Genomic DNA, 19,721 nt, shown 5'->3' on the forward strand with positions numbered 1-19,721 from the left:
TACGACCTCCATATCATATTACCAGCGGAATATGTACGTATTAAATTTAGGGTTTCATAATTTTCATGATAATAACGTTGACATGCACCTTCGTAATGTATAAAACATTTTTAGGATGTTACAACTCAAAAGCATTTTATTGCATATATGTGAGTGACGCATATACAGGAGAAAATTATAATATAAAACTAACACTGACTTGGATGAAAATTGTTCATTCACCAAAAAACCAAATCGTTGACCATAAATTTTTAATTTCAGGGTATTTACTTGCCCAATGGTCATGAAACGGTTCTAAGAAAAAAAAGGAAATGTTGGACACACCAAATGATGTGATGGAGGCTTGACGCAGAAAATCCTTCACCGTACATAACATGAAAGAAGGAGATTTTATTTCGGCACATTTTTCGGAAGGAAACTGCTTCAACAGTCAATTTTTAAACAAAATACCATTTCGGAGGGCTGAATCACTTCTATTCATCCCGACGATTACATTGAATTACGGTACTTTTATATTAAAATGCATTACAATTATGAATTAATTATAAATATGTTCCAACTTGTACTAGTTATTTTTGACTTTTATAAATACTAGCATGAATTAATCTTAACATGCAATACACGATACAAATTAATATTAACCTATATGTTCAATTTACTCATCAATTTTCTAAATAACTTTGCTTTCAACACATCACCTCAGTCAAACAACTCCAGAAAAAATCATATAACCACCAATTTTTGAAAACTGTTTATTTCGACTGTGGCATAAGTCACCCTGAGTAATGAAAAAATGGTGATTTTCAATTACTGTACTCAATTATTCATGCTGAGAAAAATATAAGTAGACTGAGACAACAAATCCACGCCAAACTTTTCGAAAGTTGCCGTCAATATTTTTTTTTAACACATTAAAACGTAAACCCTTAAATAAAATATAAATTAAAAAACAAGCAAGTAGCATAAATAATGCTAATTTCAAAACAAACTTCATATACGACTACATTTTTTTTAATAATAATTAGATTTGTAATTTTCTTGTGTATTTTCTCTATTCTGGCGGTCAAAGGGTAGGTATAGGTCCCAGGGCGAAACATGGATTGGTACCCACGATGGAGCATAAAACCTGGCAAACGCCTGCTGAACCAACACGAACAGCTCTACCACCAAACCCTATCTCCACCTCCACGTGGTTACCGCTGGGAGATCTTTCTATATGAAAAACTACAGACGGAGAAGGATGATAGCGAGTGAGTCTCCCGCGCCTAAAAACGGGACAAAATGTACCAACTGGTCCTCCAGGTTGGGGGTTGTGTTGGGCTGACAACCCTACATGGAAACCGATGTTACGAAGCCACGAAAGGAGCCTCGGACAGGATGGGTCCTACAACGACGAAGCCGGTAACGATAACGGATTAACGATTTGCGCATTTTCTCATGAAACGTGCGCTCCGTGTATAGACCCAATGCTGCTCAGCTGCTATCCGATACCCTGTCCCAATATAGGGCTGATATAATAGCGTTACAAGAGATGCGATGGACAGGGACCGGTTTCCTGGAGAAGAGCCACAACACCGTATATTATAGCGGTCATCCAGTAAACCATGTGCTCGGAGTAGGTTTCTTAGTCAACCAAAAAATGAAACCAGATGTTATCGGCTTTGAAAACATAAGCCAGCGGCTATGCACTCTGCGCTTGCAAGACAATTTTAGAAGCCTCATTAACCCTCACGCCCCTACAGAGGAGAAGGATACCTTCTACGAAGCAGCTGAGCGGACCCTCGAAACCTGTCCCAAGTATGATATCAAAATCATACTTGAAGATTTAAACAGTCAAGTAGGGACGGAGCCCGTATTCAGGCGATACATCGGCGCACATAGCTTACATAGGGATCCCAACGATAACGGATTGCGCATAATCCTGTCAGTAGTATCGCACGAAATGGTTGTTGGAAGTACCTGGTTTGCGCGGAAAGCGGTCCACAAACAAACGTGGGCCTCTCCAGACGACACCACTTTCAACCAAATTAACCACGTGCTGATTGAACGCCGCCACCTCTCAGGCTAATCCGAAAAATCGGGACTCTGCGGAAACCCTGTTCACTTAAGGCCGAGCAGATGGACTGCATTGTTCGGGCACTCTTCCCTGCGCACCCCGTATGGGATGGTGACGTCGGCGCGGAGAGCGCAGAGGACTGTCCACTTTTGTCTGAAAAGAGTTGGAACAGGCAGTTCTCTCTATGAAAGACAAGAAGGCGGTAGGACCCGATGGTATTCCAGCAGAGGTATACAAACTGGTATTCCAACACCGGCCAGACCTACCGTTCGGCGCATTCAACGCTGGCCTGAAAGAGGGCAATTTCCCTGCTCGATAGAAAGTTGCGAGGCTTGCGCTGATCCATAAAGGGAAAGGCGACCCCGAATTGCCGTCTTCATACCGCCCACTATGTATGCTTGACACTGCAGGGAAGGTGCTCGAAAAGCTCATCAAAAGTAGACCCGCTGAAGCGGTACGCGCTTCTGGAGATTTATCTCCCCGGCAGTTTGGTTTTAGAGCAGGGAGATTGACAATTTATGCTGTCATGCAAGTCGTGGACGCCGTTCGACGAGCAGAGACACCGAACCCGCGAGTGGTGCTCCTCGTAATATTTTACGTCAGAAACGCCTTTAATTCCGTAAGATGAAAAGACATTCTAGGCACACTAGACAATATTTTCAACGTGCCGAACTATCTCTTACGGATTCTGAAGGACTATTTGAGGAACCGCTCCCTGCTCTATGAAACACTAGAGGGTCAAAGGTAGCATAGGGATCTATCCTAGGGTCGGACCTCTGGAACGCTACCTATGACAGTATACTTAAACTCGACATGCCGGAGGAGTCACGCCTGGTCGGCTACGCAGATGATGTCGCAGCGCTTGTTGCTGGACGCACTGTCGAACAGGCACAAAGCAGACTCGACATATTGATGCGATGGGTAAGCGGATGGATGACTACCCATGGTTTCAACCTTGCACTGGAAATAACCGAAGTATTCATCCTGACTAAAAAGAGAATTTTGACCCTGCGTGCCATATCGTTCGGCGAGTCGATAATCGAGTAAAAATCAGCGGTGAAGTACCTCGGGTTGACTCTTGACTCAAAGATGAGCTTTTCTGAGCAAATCAAAGCAGCAGCGAACAAGGCTGCACCTGGAGTTTCGGCGTTAAGTAGGCTAATGGCAAACATTGGGGGTCCTACGTCTAGTAGGTGACGTCTCCTGATGAGTTCAACGCAGTCTGCCCTGCTCTACGGCGCAGAAGTATGGGCTGGCGCTCTTAACAAGGAGGTATATCGTAAACGCCTCACGCAAGTACAGAGACGGGGAGCTTTGGGGGGGGCGTCTGCGTACCGCACTGTCTCTGAACCGGCCGTGATGGTGATCGCGGGAGTGATCCCCGTTGCCCTTCTTGCTAGGGAGCGTCAGGCCATGTAGAAGCGCAAGGGAGATGAGCCAAGGGAGGTGGTTGCTCGGGAAGAACGGCAACACACTCTAGACGAGTGGCAGCTCTCGTGGCAAAATGAAGTTAAAGGCAGATGGACTGCGCGGCTCCTCGGCAACCTAGGTGCGCAGCTGAATCGGAAGCATGGTGAGACTGACTATTTTCTTACCCAATTTTTAAGTGGGTATGGAGGTTTTCAGTCTCACCTGCACAAGATTGGAAAGGCGCGTTCTCCGGATTGTGTGTTTTGCAATGGAGTTATGGACGACGCCCACCACACTTTTTTTTCTTGTGGAAGGTGGGATGAGGTTCGTCAGCAGCTTTATTTAGACACAGGGGATCTCTCTCCAGACAACATTGTCGAAGAGGTGCTGACAGGTGGAACCGTGTTGCCCATTACGTTCGGGCCCTTCTCGTTACTAAGAAGATTGAACTCGACCGGTGGAGGAGCCGGATGGCAGGGGGTTCCTTGAACTGACAGTTCCCTTCCTCCTTTCTCCCCCCGTTGGTGAAAGGAATTCCCTGATTTGAAGGCTCCGCAAGGCGGGAGAGTTCGGGGACTAGCCCGAAGTAATGTGACAAACGGTTCCAGGCTAGCTCTCTGACGACGGGGTGGTGTTTAGTTGGTATTCCGACGACGTGGCGAATCGGGAGTCCAACACTGTGTGCGTAAATGCATTCGCCTACCCTACCCGAAAAAAAAACCTCTCAGGCTTGATCAATGTCAGAACATATAGGAGGCCAAGATAGACCCGGATCCCACTCTCTGGCATGGTGCTCCGAGCTCGAATTACGACACCTCCTACAATCCCCTGTGACAATCAGATGAGAGTGAATACTGAAGTCATCCAAAACACAGCCCACCGCTGCACCTATAAGAGGGAAATGGATGCTGCAATAACCGCAGTCAACAGAGATCCTGTAGATGAAGCATCAATAAATGATCTTCACATCCACCTGAAGAACGTTATCAGGAACACGGCTACAAATATACTTGGCCACAGCCGCAAGAAAAGTCGGAACGGCTAGTTTGACGATGAATGTAAGCTAGCAACGGAACGGAAGAATGCCGCATACCGAGTAATCTTGCATTCTCAAAGAACGCGGGCACGCGCAAAGACTTATCGTGAAATCCGGCGAGCGAAGAAGCGACTTCACAGACGGAAAAAGAAAGCCTGAGAGAACCAACAAGTCTGTGAACTAGAAAAGTACAGGCAGTAACCCCACCACGCACCGAAGTTTCACCAGCAAGTCAGCAGGATGAAGCCTTATACACCTCATCCTGTCGAGACAAAGAGGGAAATCTGATTTCCGATAAAATGGGCACATTGGAGCTATGGATTGAGTATTTTGATAAATTGCTCAACAACCGAGTTGGAGGTCCCGCCAACTGAAGACGAGGGACAAATGCTGCCACCGCCAAGCAAAGAAGAAACAGTCCGTGCAATTCATCGCCTTAAAAATCATAAGTCGCCAGAAATCGATGGAATTACAGCGGAATTGGTTAAATATGGAGGCGACCATTTACACCAACTATAATAGTTCATCAACTTGTGCTCTAGGTAATCTATACCCGACGATTGGCAACGATTATCTGTCTCATATATAAAAAGGGAGATATCACACAGTGCAGCTATTATAGAGGTATCACGTTACCTGAGGACCATCTGTAAGATATTCCCCTCTATCTTTGGCCCATACCAAAGGGGCTTCACTCCAGGCAAATCAGCAACAGATCAGATTTTCTCTGTGCGGCAAGGGAAGGAAAAACTGCTGGAATATGGACAACAGTTGCACCATCCCTTTATCGACTTTAAAGCCGCCTATGATAGCATAGCCAGGGTAAAACTGTACACGTCCATTAGAGAATTCGGTATCCCGACGAAACTAATAAGACTGACTAGGCTGACCCTGACCAACTTTCGAAGCCAGATAAAAGCAGCAAGATCGCTGTTAAGACCATTCGACATCAACAACGGTCTACGACAAGGGGATGCCCTATCATGCGTTGTCTTTAATCTGGCCCTCGAGAAAGTGATCCGTGATGCTGAGGTAAATGCAAGAGGTACGGTCCTCTTCAAGTCCACCCAACTACTGGCCTATGCTGACGATATCGACATCATAGGAAGAACAACCCGAGATGTACAGTCTATCTTCATCCAGATCGAGCAGACGGCGATAGACGCGAAATCTTCGGTTGCATATCAACGAAGGCAAGACAAAATATATGGTGGCACCGTCAGCACCGAAGAAGAACTAACCAACAACATCAACTCGCACTGGTCAAACGGGAAGAATAGAGATAGGAGACTACAACTTTGAGACCGTTGATAATTTCTCCTATCTAGGGTCGAAAATCACAACCGATAACAACTACGATGATGAAATCCGCGCACGGTTGTTGTCAGCCAACAGAGCCTACTTCAGCTTACAAAGACTGTTCCGCTCGAAACGTGTCACCATAGGGTCAAAGCTCTTACTGTACAAGACTATGATCTTGCCAGTCCTCATGTATTCCTCGGAAACTTGGGTTCTTAGCAAGAAAAATTGCGAACTCTTGGCCGCGTTCGAGAGAAGAATCCTCCAAAGAATTTTTGGCCCCCCACATGAGGATAGACGACTCCGTAGCTTACATATTAACGAAATCTATGAGCGATACCATGACCGTCCGGTTGTGGATAAAATCCGGCTCAACAAGTTACGGTGGGCGGGTCACTTAATCCGTATGGATGAGGATGATTAAGCCCGGAAAGTCTATAAAGGCAGTATCTATGATAGAAAAAGAAGAGGAAGCAAACCCTGCGTGAGATGAAGCGATGGCGTAGGTCAGGACGCCAGACAGCTTTGGAGCTTGGTGGACCTCGGCGCAAAACCGGGATGTCTGGAGTTCCTTATTAAGGCAGGCCTAGACCGGATACCGGCTGTTGCGCCGTTGATGATGATGATGATGAGGATGAATTGAAGGGTAGTTTTCGGGTGAATTTCTAAAGTATGGTAACCTCCCATTATCAGCTTTATTCGAGCATATATGGATGCCTAGACTTCGTATGGATTGTATTATCGTGACCTTTTTCAAATTTTCCGGTTGTATAGGATCTGAGAACAAGATCTATTCCACTTTCTGGGGCGGTTTTGAGGAAATTGGGAAAGAAAGTTAGTTTTCCCACCAAGGGCAGAAATGTTATTACAAAACAAATTTGCTACTAAAAAAATACGAACTAATTGTGAAAAAATGCCCTTGGCGGAAAAAAATCGAAGGTCGCATCCGATTTCCAACTTTCATAACTGGACTAATCTATTTTGGCGATGTTTGCTCGTGTGGAATTTTAACGGAAGGTGATCCATTTTCAAGATTTTGTCTGAAACAAAACCTTATTAAAATCGACTCAATGTCTGTCCGCCCGTCGGCCCATCTGTAGTCCTTTTTTATGGAGATGGAAATCTCCAAAAGACACTGGTCCAAGCACACCAGTGTGTAGAATTCTTACCCATTAAAACCACCCCGCACTCCCCCTGTACCGCGGAATCACCCTAAGTTATTATACCACCGAGGCGAAGTTAGCTCACTTTAGGTTGGTCATCTTTCTTCTATACGCGGCGTATGTAACCGCGCTTTTCTCCTCTGCCTTTCACATTCTATCCAGAACAATAGATGCGATCATGGAGTTGACTACGCACATCATGGATCATGGAGTTGACCCCACACTTTCTGTATCGATCGGATCGATCAATGCTACTGATGCATACCTTCGCGAAGTGCCCAAACATGAGGCCCTTAGAGCACCTCTTTAGTGAAGAAACGGCAGAATACCCATCCAATCTGAACTTTTCCGGCTGCTAAAAACTTCCACTCTGCCTCCGATGGTAGTCATATGTTTGAGTATCGTCATAGGCTTTTCGTAAACCCACAATAGACTTCTCTGCAAATTCTTCCAACTCCATCAAAGCACCCCAACTTTCTTCTTTCGATGTCGGTTCATCGTCTCTCCGTCTGTCCGTTCATCTTATAAAAATGTCTGTCCGTCTGTTCGCCTGCTCGTCTGTCCGTTATAAATATAAATATCTGGAAATATCTGGAAAGAAATATGATGGTCCATACACATAGTATCTAGGTCTCAAAATACTCTCCATACCGATGGTGGTTTGAATAAAATTAATAATAGTGTATTACCGTATTCATTATACGTATATTTTTTAGATCCCCCTCAAGTTTTTTGTTGAATCATCAACTTTTGCAACAATAAAGGCTATCCTATAGAGCACAATATTGCTAATTTTAGTGGAAATCACACTATTATTAACAGACTTGTAATATGTGAAATTTGTCACTATTGTGCAAATTTATTGCATTCCAAGACTTTGAATGTCAGCATCAAACTAATGTGAATGGTTTGATAAATGCATAAACGTTGCGAGCCAGGTGCAAATAGGACGAATGCCCACTCAAATATCTTCATAGAGGCAATACACAACATCTTTCACACCTGAAACGTTGGTATCTGTTTTAGGTGAACTTCATCACATTTGCTAATAACGTTGAACCCCTAGTGTCACACGTATGGAATTAACTATAATTGCCATTCACTCTAAGCTCCTCACATAGGGAAATACAAAATTTTCCATACTTGCAGCGTCAAATTTTCAGTTTTCCGACTTGTTAAGGTTTTGTGTGAAACAAAACCTTATTAGAATCGAGACGGTGTTTGTCTGTCCGTCTGTCTGTCTGTCTGTCTGTCACACCCGATTTATTCAGAAACGGCTGGACCGATTGTGACGAAAATTGGTGAGAGTATATAATCTGGTGTTTCCTTTACATGCAGTAAGTGGCGCCATCTTGTGTTAAGTTTAAGGGGGGGCTCCCCATACATGTGAATGGAGGGTGGAAATTTTTTTTTCACAGAATGTAATCATGTGGGGTATCAAATTAAAGGTCTTAATTAGTACGTGCGTGTAATGAATAACATAATGCACAGTTTGGCCAAGTTTGAAGAAAATCCAACTATTATTATCAAAGTTATAGGAGGTCAAACTTTACAATTTTTTGTGAATTTCGTGCATTCTACAACCTGCATGACGTCATCATCACATATCAATTCGTCAATACCACAACGAAATGAGTTCTTATGAATTGGGTCACAGAGAATTATTTTGTTTTATTTTTTTAGTTATTTGTCAACGAGACATGTGTGTATGTAGGTATATAGTACATGCGTGCTAATGAACTTTGCGGGTAGTGCCTAATTCAAATAGATATAAGAAGTAAATCGGACAGATGGGTACGATCAATTTATATACGTGCAGATATGTGTACAGTATTCGGAAATAGGCACTTTGTTTGTTTAGGGTGAGCGCAATATCTATGGCTGTAATATCTACGTATGTCTCTTAGTTTGGAAAAATATGAAGGATTATGTTGGATTTGCAGCTATATACGGATAGAAAAATGTGCGTTGAAATTTCTTACATAAGATGAACACAAAACCTTTATACCTGAAGCGAGAGCTTCCGGTATTCCGACTTGTTTTTATTTAGGGACTATGGAGTCAATTTTAAGTTTGTACCCACTTGATTTCGGGGCGGACCAAATGGAGAGCAACTAACTCTACCCTGGGTACCAATCCATGTTTTCGCTATGTGACTGATACTAACCTTTTCAATTTATGTGCCTTTATATGTATGTATGCTTTTACGTACGGAGTGAAGCGAAAATGTTAAGATGCGTACGATCAGTTTAGATGCCTACACATAAATGCATAAGTGGATTAGTGGCTTGTGGCTGATAGATGGAAACAAAATGTCAAGCAGGACTGCAATCTATTTCCAATTTTATAAAATAACAATTACTTTCTAAATTATATTCTAAATATACCTATTGCCCTTCACTGGCCATCGAATTGACGGTGGAGGTTGCCCAAATGGAAGTTACAAAGCACATCTAAATTTTTCTTCCACTCCATTTACTGCAGAAATCTAAACCGCTATCACTGCGCTACGTAAGGGTTAATTTTTTGCTGAAATTGGTCGATCAACCACTTAAGATACGAGCACTCGCCAATGTATTTGGAGTAGAGTTCCTCGCTTAGTTTTAGGGATTCTGATTTGCTAATTGGGTTGATTGTCTTCAAGTAGAGTCCAATAAATACTGCGGCGGAATCTGCAATACTTAACGCGAGATGCTTCGGTCTGTGTTCCGCCAAAGCAGTGAGAGCTTCTATAATAATCTGTGGTGTCAAAGGACCAAAATCAATTTGCATGTCTTTTAGTTCGACATTTAGATAAGGTTCAGTATACGGCGGCATTTTGACACGGTAATAAAGTGATGGATTTTCCAGGAACTGCAATGCACAATCAGCAGAAGCAGAAAGGTATACCTACAAAAATAAATGTCCATATTAGAAGCATGGCATTGGATAGAACCACCAGATAGGAACATTGTTTCTTAGAATTTGGTTTCAAAATTTGCAAATAAGTTTCACATTCAAAAGAATGAGTCTAAGCATGCTTACGTTGCCTCGATAGTACACAGCATAGTTCGGGTTGCCAGGGATGTAAATTTCTTTCGGCAAATTTTCGTGATAAGTCACCACGCAGAACCCTTCGTTGGCAATATTTTTTTGAAAATAATTTGTAACTAAAAAGGGGAGATATGGCGGATAAGAGAGTGTACTTGGAGGTAAATGATTTTCGCTATTCAACAACACGTCCAAATGATGCTGATCACAGGTCCAGTAAAAATGGTTGAGGTACTGCACCAAGTTCGTTTTGAACATATTCTTAGAGAAAATTGGCGGGTAACTGATATTGACCTTGTATGGTTTCGGAAAACCATGCTTGTTCCGGAGGTAATATATATTGTATCCAAATGGCTCATTGATAATTCGCTGGCATGCCGGAGAGTAAAATTTTGCATCAACGGAGTGGTAATCGTGACGGTACATCACCAGCTTTCCGTCTGCTTTCAAACAAATCGGACAGTACATCTTCGTTGGACTTAGTCGCCTTTCATACTCTTTTCGAAAAATATTAAAGCGGGAAATCCCCACGCACTCTTGGTTGAGGAGTTTCTTCTTATAGCTCCCAATCTCTCGAAGGCACAATAGTATTTCACTCTTAGCATCTTCCCACTGGGCCCACTTCGAAACAGTTCGCTTCAAGTAAACTATGTTGAACAAGTCGAGGTCCCTCTGGGGCGTTTCATACCGCTTCAAAATCTTAGCATACCTTTGAAATTTTTTGTATAGAATGGAGAGCTCATAAATAAGGTTGACCATTGTCTGAGGCTCCGTCTGCTGATAAGCTGTCTTCCAATTTCTCCATACAGTCGAGAAATCAGTCTTTATAATCAACACGATATGAAATCCGATGTTTTCCTGAGCGGCATCGATGAGATCTTTGGGTGTGATAGGGAAATTATCAAGCACCATACCTGAAAAGGGAGAATGTTTTATTACGATATTATGACTATTATAATCAAAATTATATATCCTTAACAAAACTCGATTTTCTATGAAGTACATAGTTAGCAACATTCCAGAGTTCAGGTTGATTCATAATCTTTTCAACTTTATTCTTAAAATCTAATAGTTATTCTAAAAGTGACATGAAGGGAAAGTTAAAAAAACCTAGATGAGTTAGCTGCCTTAGACCGATCTTAATTCTAACTTAGCTTGCCATAACAACTACCTAGAATCTATCTTCGCTACGAGCATAAATTATAGAGCGGGGGGTTTTCCAAAGATTCAGCTAATCTGTTGCTGCCAATGCTTCTAATTTGAAGGTATTTGTTTTGTGGTACCTGAAGTTTTGTTTTGTGACTCTCTGCAGCTTGAAACCAAACTGGAGCCCCATAGGTTATTATAATAATAATAATAATCGTTGGCGCAACAATCCATATTGGATCAGGGCCTTGAAGTGTGTTAGAGCACTTCATTCAAGACCGAAACGGTACACCACAGTACACTGTGGGAGGCAATGTGGTCAGCATTGCACTCGTCCGAGATTATTACCCTGATTTGACTCAGGTACTCATTCACAGCTGAGTCGACTGGTGTCCAACATCCAGTCACGATAACAAATTCCTCTGCCCCCAGCGAGATTTGAACCGCGACCTTCCGCTACGACAGCCCAGCGCTCTAACCACTTGAGCCATCCGGTTATTATGGGTTGCATAAATGTTTTGTACAGGAGCATTTTATTTTGGGGTTTTATCTATGAATTCCTGTTAACTAGTAACTACGACGCGCAAATACATCTTGTCAACTTAATTACAACATTGTCCACGCAATTTTTGACCTTTTCCAAAGTCATACCAAGATAAATTATTACACCGGCCAAAGCGGTACATTAACCGATGAAATTCGGATTGACTTGAGGAAAATTAGATTTTTTCGTTTTCTCCAAAAAGTATATCGCGGTTATCTTACCTGCATTTATTTTAATACGCCAAACATTAGTAAATAAGTCTGAGTCCATTTTATTTTTTTACAAAGTCATTCAAATAATTTCAATTTTAATACAAAAATAATCATTAACTTTTTTTGTTGTTGCTTTCCTTATGCATTGAAAGGCTCAGGCACCTGATTATACTGTATACTACAGATGCATTTTTAGCTTCTGCTTCCTGATAGGGAGAAACGTTGTAAATTTAAATTACGCTGTGGACTGCTGATACTGCAGAATTGTTGTTGCAGTTGGCGCGTGCTGGTAGGAAACTCAGCTGGTGAGGACCAGTTGATGCTATGAGATTTTTGAGTAGGGGTAGCGCAGTTCTTGAGGCGAAGAATGAAATAAGAGTTTTGAAGTTGAGAGTAGACGGCTGTTTTCACTATGGATCCCGGTAGAACATTTAAAACGCGCGGCGGTCAAAGAGCTGTATAGGTCCCAGGGCAAAAACGTGGATTGGTGCCCACGATGAAGCACAAAACATGGGAAGCGCCTACTGAATCCACGCCAATAGTTTTACTACCATAACATAGGTTTATGTTATTAATTAGCCAAGAAATTAAATCTACTGTCATCGCCATGAAAACATAAGCGAAAGGCTACGCATTCTGCGCTTCCGAGGGCAATTTAGAAATATAAGTCCCATTAATGTTCATGTCCCTACAGAAAGGACTACCCTGCCAGAGTAGGATACGGTTATGGCTCCTTTAGCTTACATAAAAATACCCACGATAACGCACTGCGAATTATTCAATTAGTCATCATCATCAACGGCGCAACAACCGGTATCCGGTCTAGGCCTGCCTTAACAAGGAACTCCAGACATCCCGGTTTTGCGCCGAGGTCCACCAATTCGATATCCCTAAAAGCTGTCTGGCGTCCTGGCCCACGCCATCGCTCCATCTCAGGCAGGGTCTGCCTCGTCTTCTTTTTCTACCATAGATATTGCCCTTATAGACTTTCCGGGTGAGATCATCTTCATCCATACGGATTAAGTGACCCGCCCACCGTAACCTATTGAGCCGGATTTTATCCATTACCGGACGGTCATGGTATCGCTCATAGATTGTGTAGGCTACGGAATCGTCCATCCTCATGTAGGGGGCCAAAAATTCTTCGGAGGATTCTTCTCTCGAACGCGGAGTTCGCAATTTTTCTTGCTAAGAACCCAAGTTTCTGAGGAATACATGAGGACTGGCAAGATCATAGTCTCGTACAGTAGGAGCTTTGACCCTATGGTTAGACGTTTCGAGCGGAACAGTCTTTGTAAGCCGAAATAGGCTCTGTTGGCTGACAACAACCGTGCGCGGATTTCATCATCGTCGTTGTTATCGGTTGTGATTTTCGACCTTAGATAGGAGAAATTGTCAACGGTCTCAAAGTTGTATTCTCCTATCCTTATTCTTCTTCGTGTTTGTGTTTGACCAGTGCGGTTTGATGTTGTTGGTTGATTCGTCTTCGGTGCTGACGTTGCCACCACATATTTTGTCTTGCCTTCATTGATGTGCAGCCCAAGATCTCGCGCTTATCGCCGCCTGCTCGATCTGGATGAAGGCAGTTTGTACGTCTCGGGTGGTTCTTCCCATGATGTCGATATCGTCAGCATAGGCCAGTTGTTGGGTGGACTTGAAGGGGATCGTACCTCTTGCATTCACCTCAGCATCACGGATCACTTTCTCGAGGGCCAGGTTAAAGAGGACGCATGATAGCGCATCCCCTTTTCGTAGACCGTTGTTGATGTCGAATGGTCTTGAGAGTGATCCTGTTATCTGGCCTCGCACATTGGTCAGGGTCAGCCTAGTCAGTCTTATTAATTTCGTCGGGATACCGAATTCTCCCATGGCCGTGTACAGTTTTACCCTGGCTATGCTATCATAGGCGGCTTTAGAGTCGATGAACAGATGGTGCAACTGTTGTCCATATTCCAACAGTTTTCCATCGCCTGCCGCAGAGAGAAAATCTGATCTGTTGCTGATTTGCCTGGACTGAAGCCTCTTTGGTATGGGCCAATGATGTTCTGGGCGTATGGGGCTATCCAGCCTAGCAAGATAGAGGAGAATATCTTATAGATGGTACTCAGCAACGCGATACCTCTATAATTGCTGCACTGTGTGATATCTCCCTTTTTATGTATGAGACAGATTATGCCTCGTTGCCAATCGTCAGGCATTGATTCGCTGTCCCATACCTTCAGCACAAGTTGATGAACCACTTGGTGTAACTGGTCGCCTCCATATTTAACCAATTCGGCTGTAATTCCATTGGCTCCTGGCGACTTATGATTTTTTAACCGATGAATTGCACGGACTGTTTCTACTAAACTTGGTGGTAGCAGTATTTGTCCGTCGTCTTCAGTTGGCGGGACCTCCAATTCGCCGATGTTCTGGTTGTTCAGTAGCTCATCAAAGTACTCAACCTATCGCTCTAATATGCCCATTCTGTCGGAAATCAGATTTCCCTCTTTGTCTCGGTAGGATGAGCATCGAGATGTATAAGGCTTGATCCTGCTGACTTGTTGGTAAAACTTCCGCGCCTGGTGCGGTTGCTCCCTGTACTTTTCTGGTTCACAGACTTGTTGGTTCTCCCAGGCTTCCTTCTTTCGTCTGTGAAGTCGTTTCTCCGTTCGACGGAGTTCGTGATATGTCTCTGCGCGTGCCCGCGTTCTTTGAGAATGCAACATTACTCGGTATGCGGCATTCTTCCGTTCCGTTGCTAGCTTACATTCATCGTCAAACCAGCCGTTCCGACTCCTTTTGCGGCTGGGGCCAAGTATATTTGTGGCCGTATCCATGATAACGTTCTTCAGGTGGTTGTGAAGATCATTTGTTGATGCTTCATCTCCAGGTCCTCTGTTGACTGCGGTTATTGCGGCATCCATTTCCCTCTTATAGGTGTCGCGGAGGGTTGTGTTGTGGATGGCTTCAGTGTTCACTCTCACCTGATTGTCAGAGGGGATTCTAGGTGATATTGTTATTCGAGCTCGGAGCACCATGCCAACGAGATAGTGATCCGAGTCTATATTGGCCCCCCTATATGTTCTGACATTCAACAAGGCTGAGAGATGGCGGCGTTCGATCAACACGTGGTCAATTTGGTTGAAAGTTGTCCCGTCTGGAGAGGCCCGGGTATGTTTGTGGACCGCTTTCCGCGCAAACCAGGTACTTCCAACAACCATTTCGTGTGACCCTGCTAATTGAATAGTCCGCAGTCCGTTATCATTTGTTTTTTCGTGTAAGCTATGGGAGCCAACGTATCGCCTGAATACGGGCTCCTTCCCTACTTGGCTGTTAAAATCCCCAAGTATGATTTTGATATCATATCTGGGACAGGCTTCGAGGGTTCGTTCTACTGCCGCGTAGAAGGTATCCTTCTCCGACTCTGCAGTCTCCTCTGTAGGGGCGAGAACGATTATGAGGCTTATATTTTTAAACTTGCCTCGCAAGCGCAGAGTGCATAGCCGTTCGCTTATGTTTTCAAAGCTGATAACAGCAGGTTTCATTTTTTGGCTGACTAAGAAACCTACTCCGAGCACATGGTTTACTGGATGACCGCTATAATATATGGTGTAGTGGCTCTTCTCCAGGAAACCGGTCCCTGTCCATCGCATCTCTTATTCTTATTCAATTAGTAGTGTTGCCAAAGATGGTCGCTGAAAGTACCTGGTTGCGCGGAAAACGGTTCAGAAACTGACTATGGCCTCTCCAGATAACAATACCACTAAAATTCACTACTAAAATTCCCTCTGACAACCATGTGAGGGTGAATGCCATTTGACTCCAGTCGTAAAAAAAGTGTCGGAACAGCTGGTTCGACGATGTAAGCTGGAAACGGAACGCAAGAACTACTATGACGAACTCCCTACAGTGAAGAAGCGACTCCACAAACAGGAAAAAGAAGCCGAGAAGAATCTGGAAGTTTGTGAACTGGAGAAGTATTATATATATAGGATGAGGCCTTAGACACTTGACTGCTCGTCATATTGAGATACAGAGGGAAACTTTATTTCCGACCGAATGGGTATATTGGAGCGATGTGTTGAGTATTTTGGTGAACAACTAAAATATTGGGGAGTTGAAGGTCCCCCCAACTGAAGACAACGGACAAATGGTGCCACCACCAACCATGAAAGCGACAGTTCGTGCAATCAATGGGCTACTTGATGACTGACAAAGAGGTATTATCTGCCCAATACATAAAATGTCGGAAAACCGGAAGCTAAACGCTTCTGGCATGAACAGTTTTGTGTATTGTTTAAATAAGTATATTCGAGTGGGCATTTATTCCATTTGTACCTAGCTCGTAATTTGTATGCATTACGGCCGTTTAGCGTTATGCACACCGTTCACTTTACCACAAAACAAAGTGACAATGTTGATCTGTCATAGCTTTGATTGCAATAACATAGAATGACAGCCTCCAATTTTGGCCGCGTCCTACAGTATAGCCTTCATTATTGTGAAACTTGATGATTCTTGTATGAAGTTAAGTGTTCCTCCCAGTCAATTTCGACAAAATATACTTATAATGAATATGGGAGTATACTATTATTAACATTATTTAAATAGGTATCAATGGGGAGAGTATTTTAGAGACCTAGGTACCATATGCATCGACCATCATATTTTGTTTGAATATTTGGGTTGGGTAGTTTCTAGGAACGGGTACCTGACTCATTTCGGGCCCTCGCGCTCCTCCCCTTTCCAAAAAATGTCAAGAATAAATTTCGCTGTCGGGAGAACTCATCGAGACCTTTCATTTGATGCCCTGCACGACTGTACTTGGTAAAAAACAAATTACCCCTCCCTTTTGCATGTATAGGCAGATACTTCTCGGAGTCTTCTCGGATCTGCTCGGAGATTCAGAAGGTTATCTCGGCTCCCCCTTGATCGATGTTATTTCAGATGAGTCTCCGTGCAGGCTCGAATACTGTATCATGGCCAGCAAGTCAAAGTGAGTACAGCGTTTCCGGTACCATCTCTTGGACGTTCTCCCCGGTTTTGGTTTTGGTTCGGCCGACAGGTTTACTGCGCCGTCTTCCTCATCGTCATCCCAAAGCACCGAATATCTGAGGGAGGAGAATCTACACGGGACTGATGAAGCAGTTCAGTTGGTTTAGAATAAGTTAAGTAGAATATAGAACCGGCGTAGTAAAAGTTAACGAAATATTTGCTCTAGGTGATGCATATCATCCTGACCCAAGCAGCACAGAATTGCCCATTTATCCAGGAATAAAAATATGAAGAAATTGAATAAACTCAAAGCTTAGCCAAAATCGTCAATTAAGTGAAGCAATTGCCTACTGTATGAAAGGAACAATGAAATTTATGATATAAGAACGCTACGCAACACAGCTGGGAAGTAGTGCATTCAAGTCATTTCGCAAAGCTAGGGAGGCAACCGATATTAGATTCATAAAGATACCACACGGCAGACGAAGTTATTTCAATTGTAGGGTGAGGGAGGGTACCCCAACTCATTGCAGTCTTCAGGAGCGCGTCCACTGGGGACGCCACGGCACGATAGATTTGTTAACGCCCTCTGGGAACACAGCGACAGAATATAGCTTGTTGTATTTGCAAGATTATCCATATATATTGAAAACACGAATGTGAACTTATGTTCGGCTTAGGAAATCGTCCCTTTCTCCATCAGGCGGACAAATGCCTCTGCCTCCTTGACACAAAATAAACAAGTGTCACATATATTTCTGAATTGGGGGTTGAGCGTCAGCCTCTTAATCTTGATGCTCTGGGATCGAATTCCAGTCGTCATGAGTGGCTGTGTTTATTTCGGGGATAAGCTCACAACAGCCCTTGAACTGCATTAAGTATGGTGATAGTGAATCTGAAGCAGCGGTTGGCTGTATAAAATTGAGTGCATACACATATCCAGTCCACATTGTGGATGCTCGTTGTCCAGCAGTAGAGGAACTATCTTCCTGATCAAAAAGGAAAGATCTTGAATAATTCGACTGAGAATATTCATATATAATGGCTGCCATTAAAATGCTTTTTGCAATTGGTTGCTGCGATTGGAGACGAACGCTATACACTTAAGTTCCTTTACCGCCGAAAAACTAAGGGATGTGCCGTGACAGACATGAATTTATTATTGTCCTGGCCAGGGAGGCAGGTGTTGCATTGAGGTAAAATTTCGAAGGAATTGGAAATCGGAAGGGAAGTCCGCTAAAGTTTCACCTCTCACCGATACTTTTTAGTTTTGTTATTGGTGATACTTTTCATCCTGTCCCGTCTGGAGCACTTAGAACGTTTCAATTTACGATGTCATCTTTTTTCAAAGAATTTATCCATACTGATGACATCTGCATGTTCTCAAATTGAGTGTTAGATCTTGGCCAAATCGCAGTCGATTCAGAGATGTAGTCAAGTAGAAATCAAGCCCATTCATTATTGTGTACCTGTTATGACGTAATAACGAAATTTTTAAACGAGGAAGCGAATGAAGAAAGTTCCCCAGCAATATCATTGAAGATATCATTGTGGCCTCACATTACTTTCAGTGTTTCAAATGAACTGCCGACGATTTTTCGTCGTCATTGAATAAGGAATACCAACAAAACTAGTGCTTGAGGAGGTTTTCGTCCCAGTGGACACGAAAAGCTACTGTTTGTGAAATCCACACAATTGGTGATGTATTCAGATGATATTAGATACGACGGCTTACTCAATTTTTCTTGTGAAACAAGTTTGGAAAGAGTTTAAGTTTCCAGAGGCTGAAGTGGGATTCAGAATGAAGGCAAAAAAGTTCCCAATGGGGGAAATGGTACGATAAGCGAATACAAATCTCTAGTAAGGATATCAATTTGCCTATGCAGAAGCTCACTCTCTAAAAACTGTAACCAACGTTGCTGATCTGGTGGTGAAGCACGTATGCTTGTAAGGCGTTCTACACTCTCCCCCTCTAGATATCTGCAGGATACTAATAACCTCATGCTGCTTTGCGAAGCCGGGACGCATCGACGCGTTTGAGTGAAAAATTTGCTGAAAACTATGCAGAGCAATTAAGTAAGGAGACACTTTGCGAAATGGATGCTGCAATGCAGTTGCTTTACAGATCACTATCTCGCTTCATCGAATTCGGCAAGCCGCAATGGACGCATGCACGATGATAGAGTTCCAAAATGAACATTTAAAGAAGAAGCATAAGGAGGTAAATTAAAGCTAAGTCAAAGGTAAAGGTAGTCAGCCGACGTGTAGACAGTTGATTATTTTAAATGCTACCATATTTGGGAAATTCTTAATTAAAAATAGGGGGGGGGGGGGGAGTGAACAAAATGGACGTCCATTTCAATTTTACTTACTTCAAGGACTTACCATTAGGACAGTCATTTCGATGCAAGTGAAGGCATTCCACTAACGTCACCAAGTCGATTGAAGACTGTTGAGATACCCGTGCTCGTTGAAACTCTTGGGATAAGGTTCTTCGTTTGAATCCGCTCTCTCTTTGTTCGGGGAAATAACTGTCGGAGTTCAAATGAGCCATACTGAATTCACGTGCAATCCGTCTGCATAGTGTTGTCGCTCCCGAACAAGCTGCACCTATAACCAGTATCCTGATAGGCCCAACAAATGCGAATCTATTGCTTCCTGAAGCGTAGAGGCGTGGAGTTGCATGAAACTTCACCACATTTTCCTTACCGTTGATATAATAAAGGAGATTCCGGTAAATGCAGCCATAAAGTTTCCTACAGTCTTTCATGCTGAAGTGTAAGTTTATTGGCATCAAATTATATGCATCAACTGGACAAAAATTCTTGAAATGACTGTAGAGACAATA

At 43.2% G+C, this 19,721-nt stretch overlaps 1 protein-coding gene across 1 annotated transcript; it reads right to left on the reverse strand.

The window, feature by feature from the left end:
* Positions 1 to 9,302: 9,302 nt before the first annotated feature.
* On the reverse strand, positions 9,303 to 19,656 carry LOC119649600. The gene is made up of 3 exons (XM_038051814.1): positions 19,259 to 19,656; positions 9,989 to 10,908; positions 9,303 to 9,853 (listed from the first exon to the last, which is right to left on the reverse strand). The coding sequence occupies exons 1-3, from the start codon at positions 19,641 to 19,643 to the stop codon at positions 9,464 to 9,466; spliced, it is 1,695 nt and encodes a 564-aa protein (XP_037907742.1). The 5' UTR covers positions 19,644 to 19,656; the 3' UTR covers positions 9,303 to 9,463.
* Between the last annotated feature and the right edge of the window lie 65 nt (positions 19,657 to 19,721).

The sequence above is a fragment of the Hermetia illucens genome, chromosome 2 (genome assembly GCF_905115235.1).
Source record: "Hermetia illucens chromosome 2, iHerIll2.2.curated.20191125, whole genome shotgun sequence".
Classification (NCBI taxonomy): domain Eukaryota; kingdom Metazoa; phylum Arthropoda; class Insecta; order Diptera; family Stratiomyidae; genus Hermetia; species Hermetia illucens.

Coding starts and splice junctions, on each gene's coding strand:
- LOC119649600 (XM_038051814.1), bottom strand. CDS start 19,643: ATGAAAGACTGTAGGAAACTTTATGGCTGCATTTACCGGAATCTCCTT. Junction 10,909..19,258: donor TCGAAATGACTGTCCTAATG/GTAAGTCCTTGA, acceptor CTCCCTTTTCAG/GTATGGTGCTTGATAATTTC. Junction 9,854..9,988: donor CTGTGTACTATCGAGGCAAC/GTAAGCATGCTT, acceptor TTATTTTTGTAG/GTATACCTTTCTGCTTCTGC.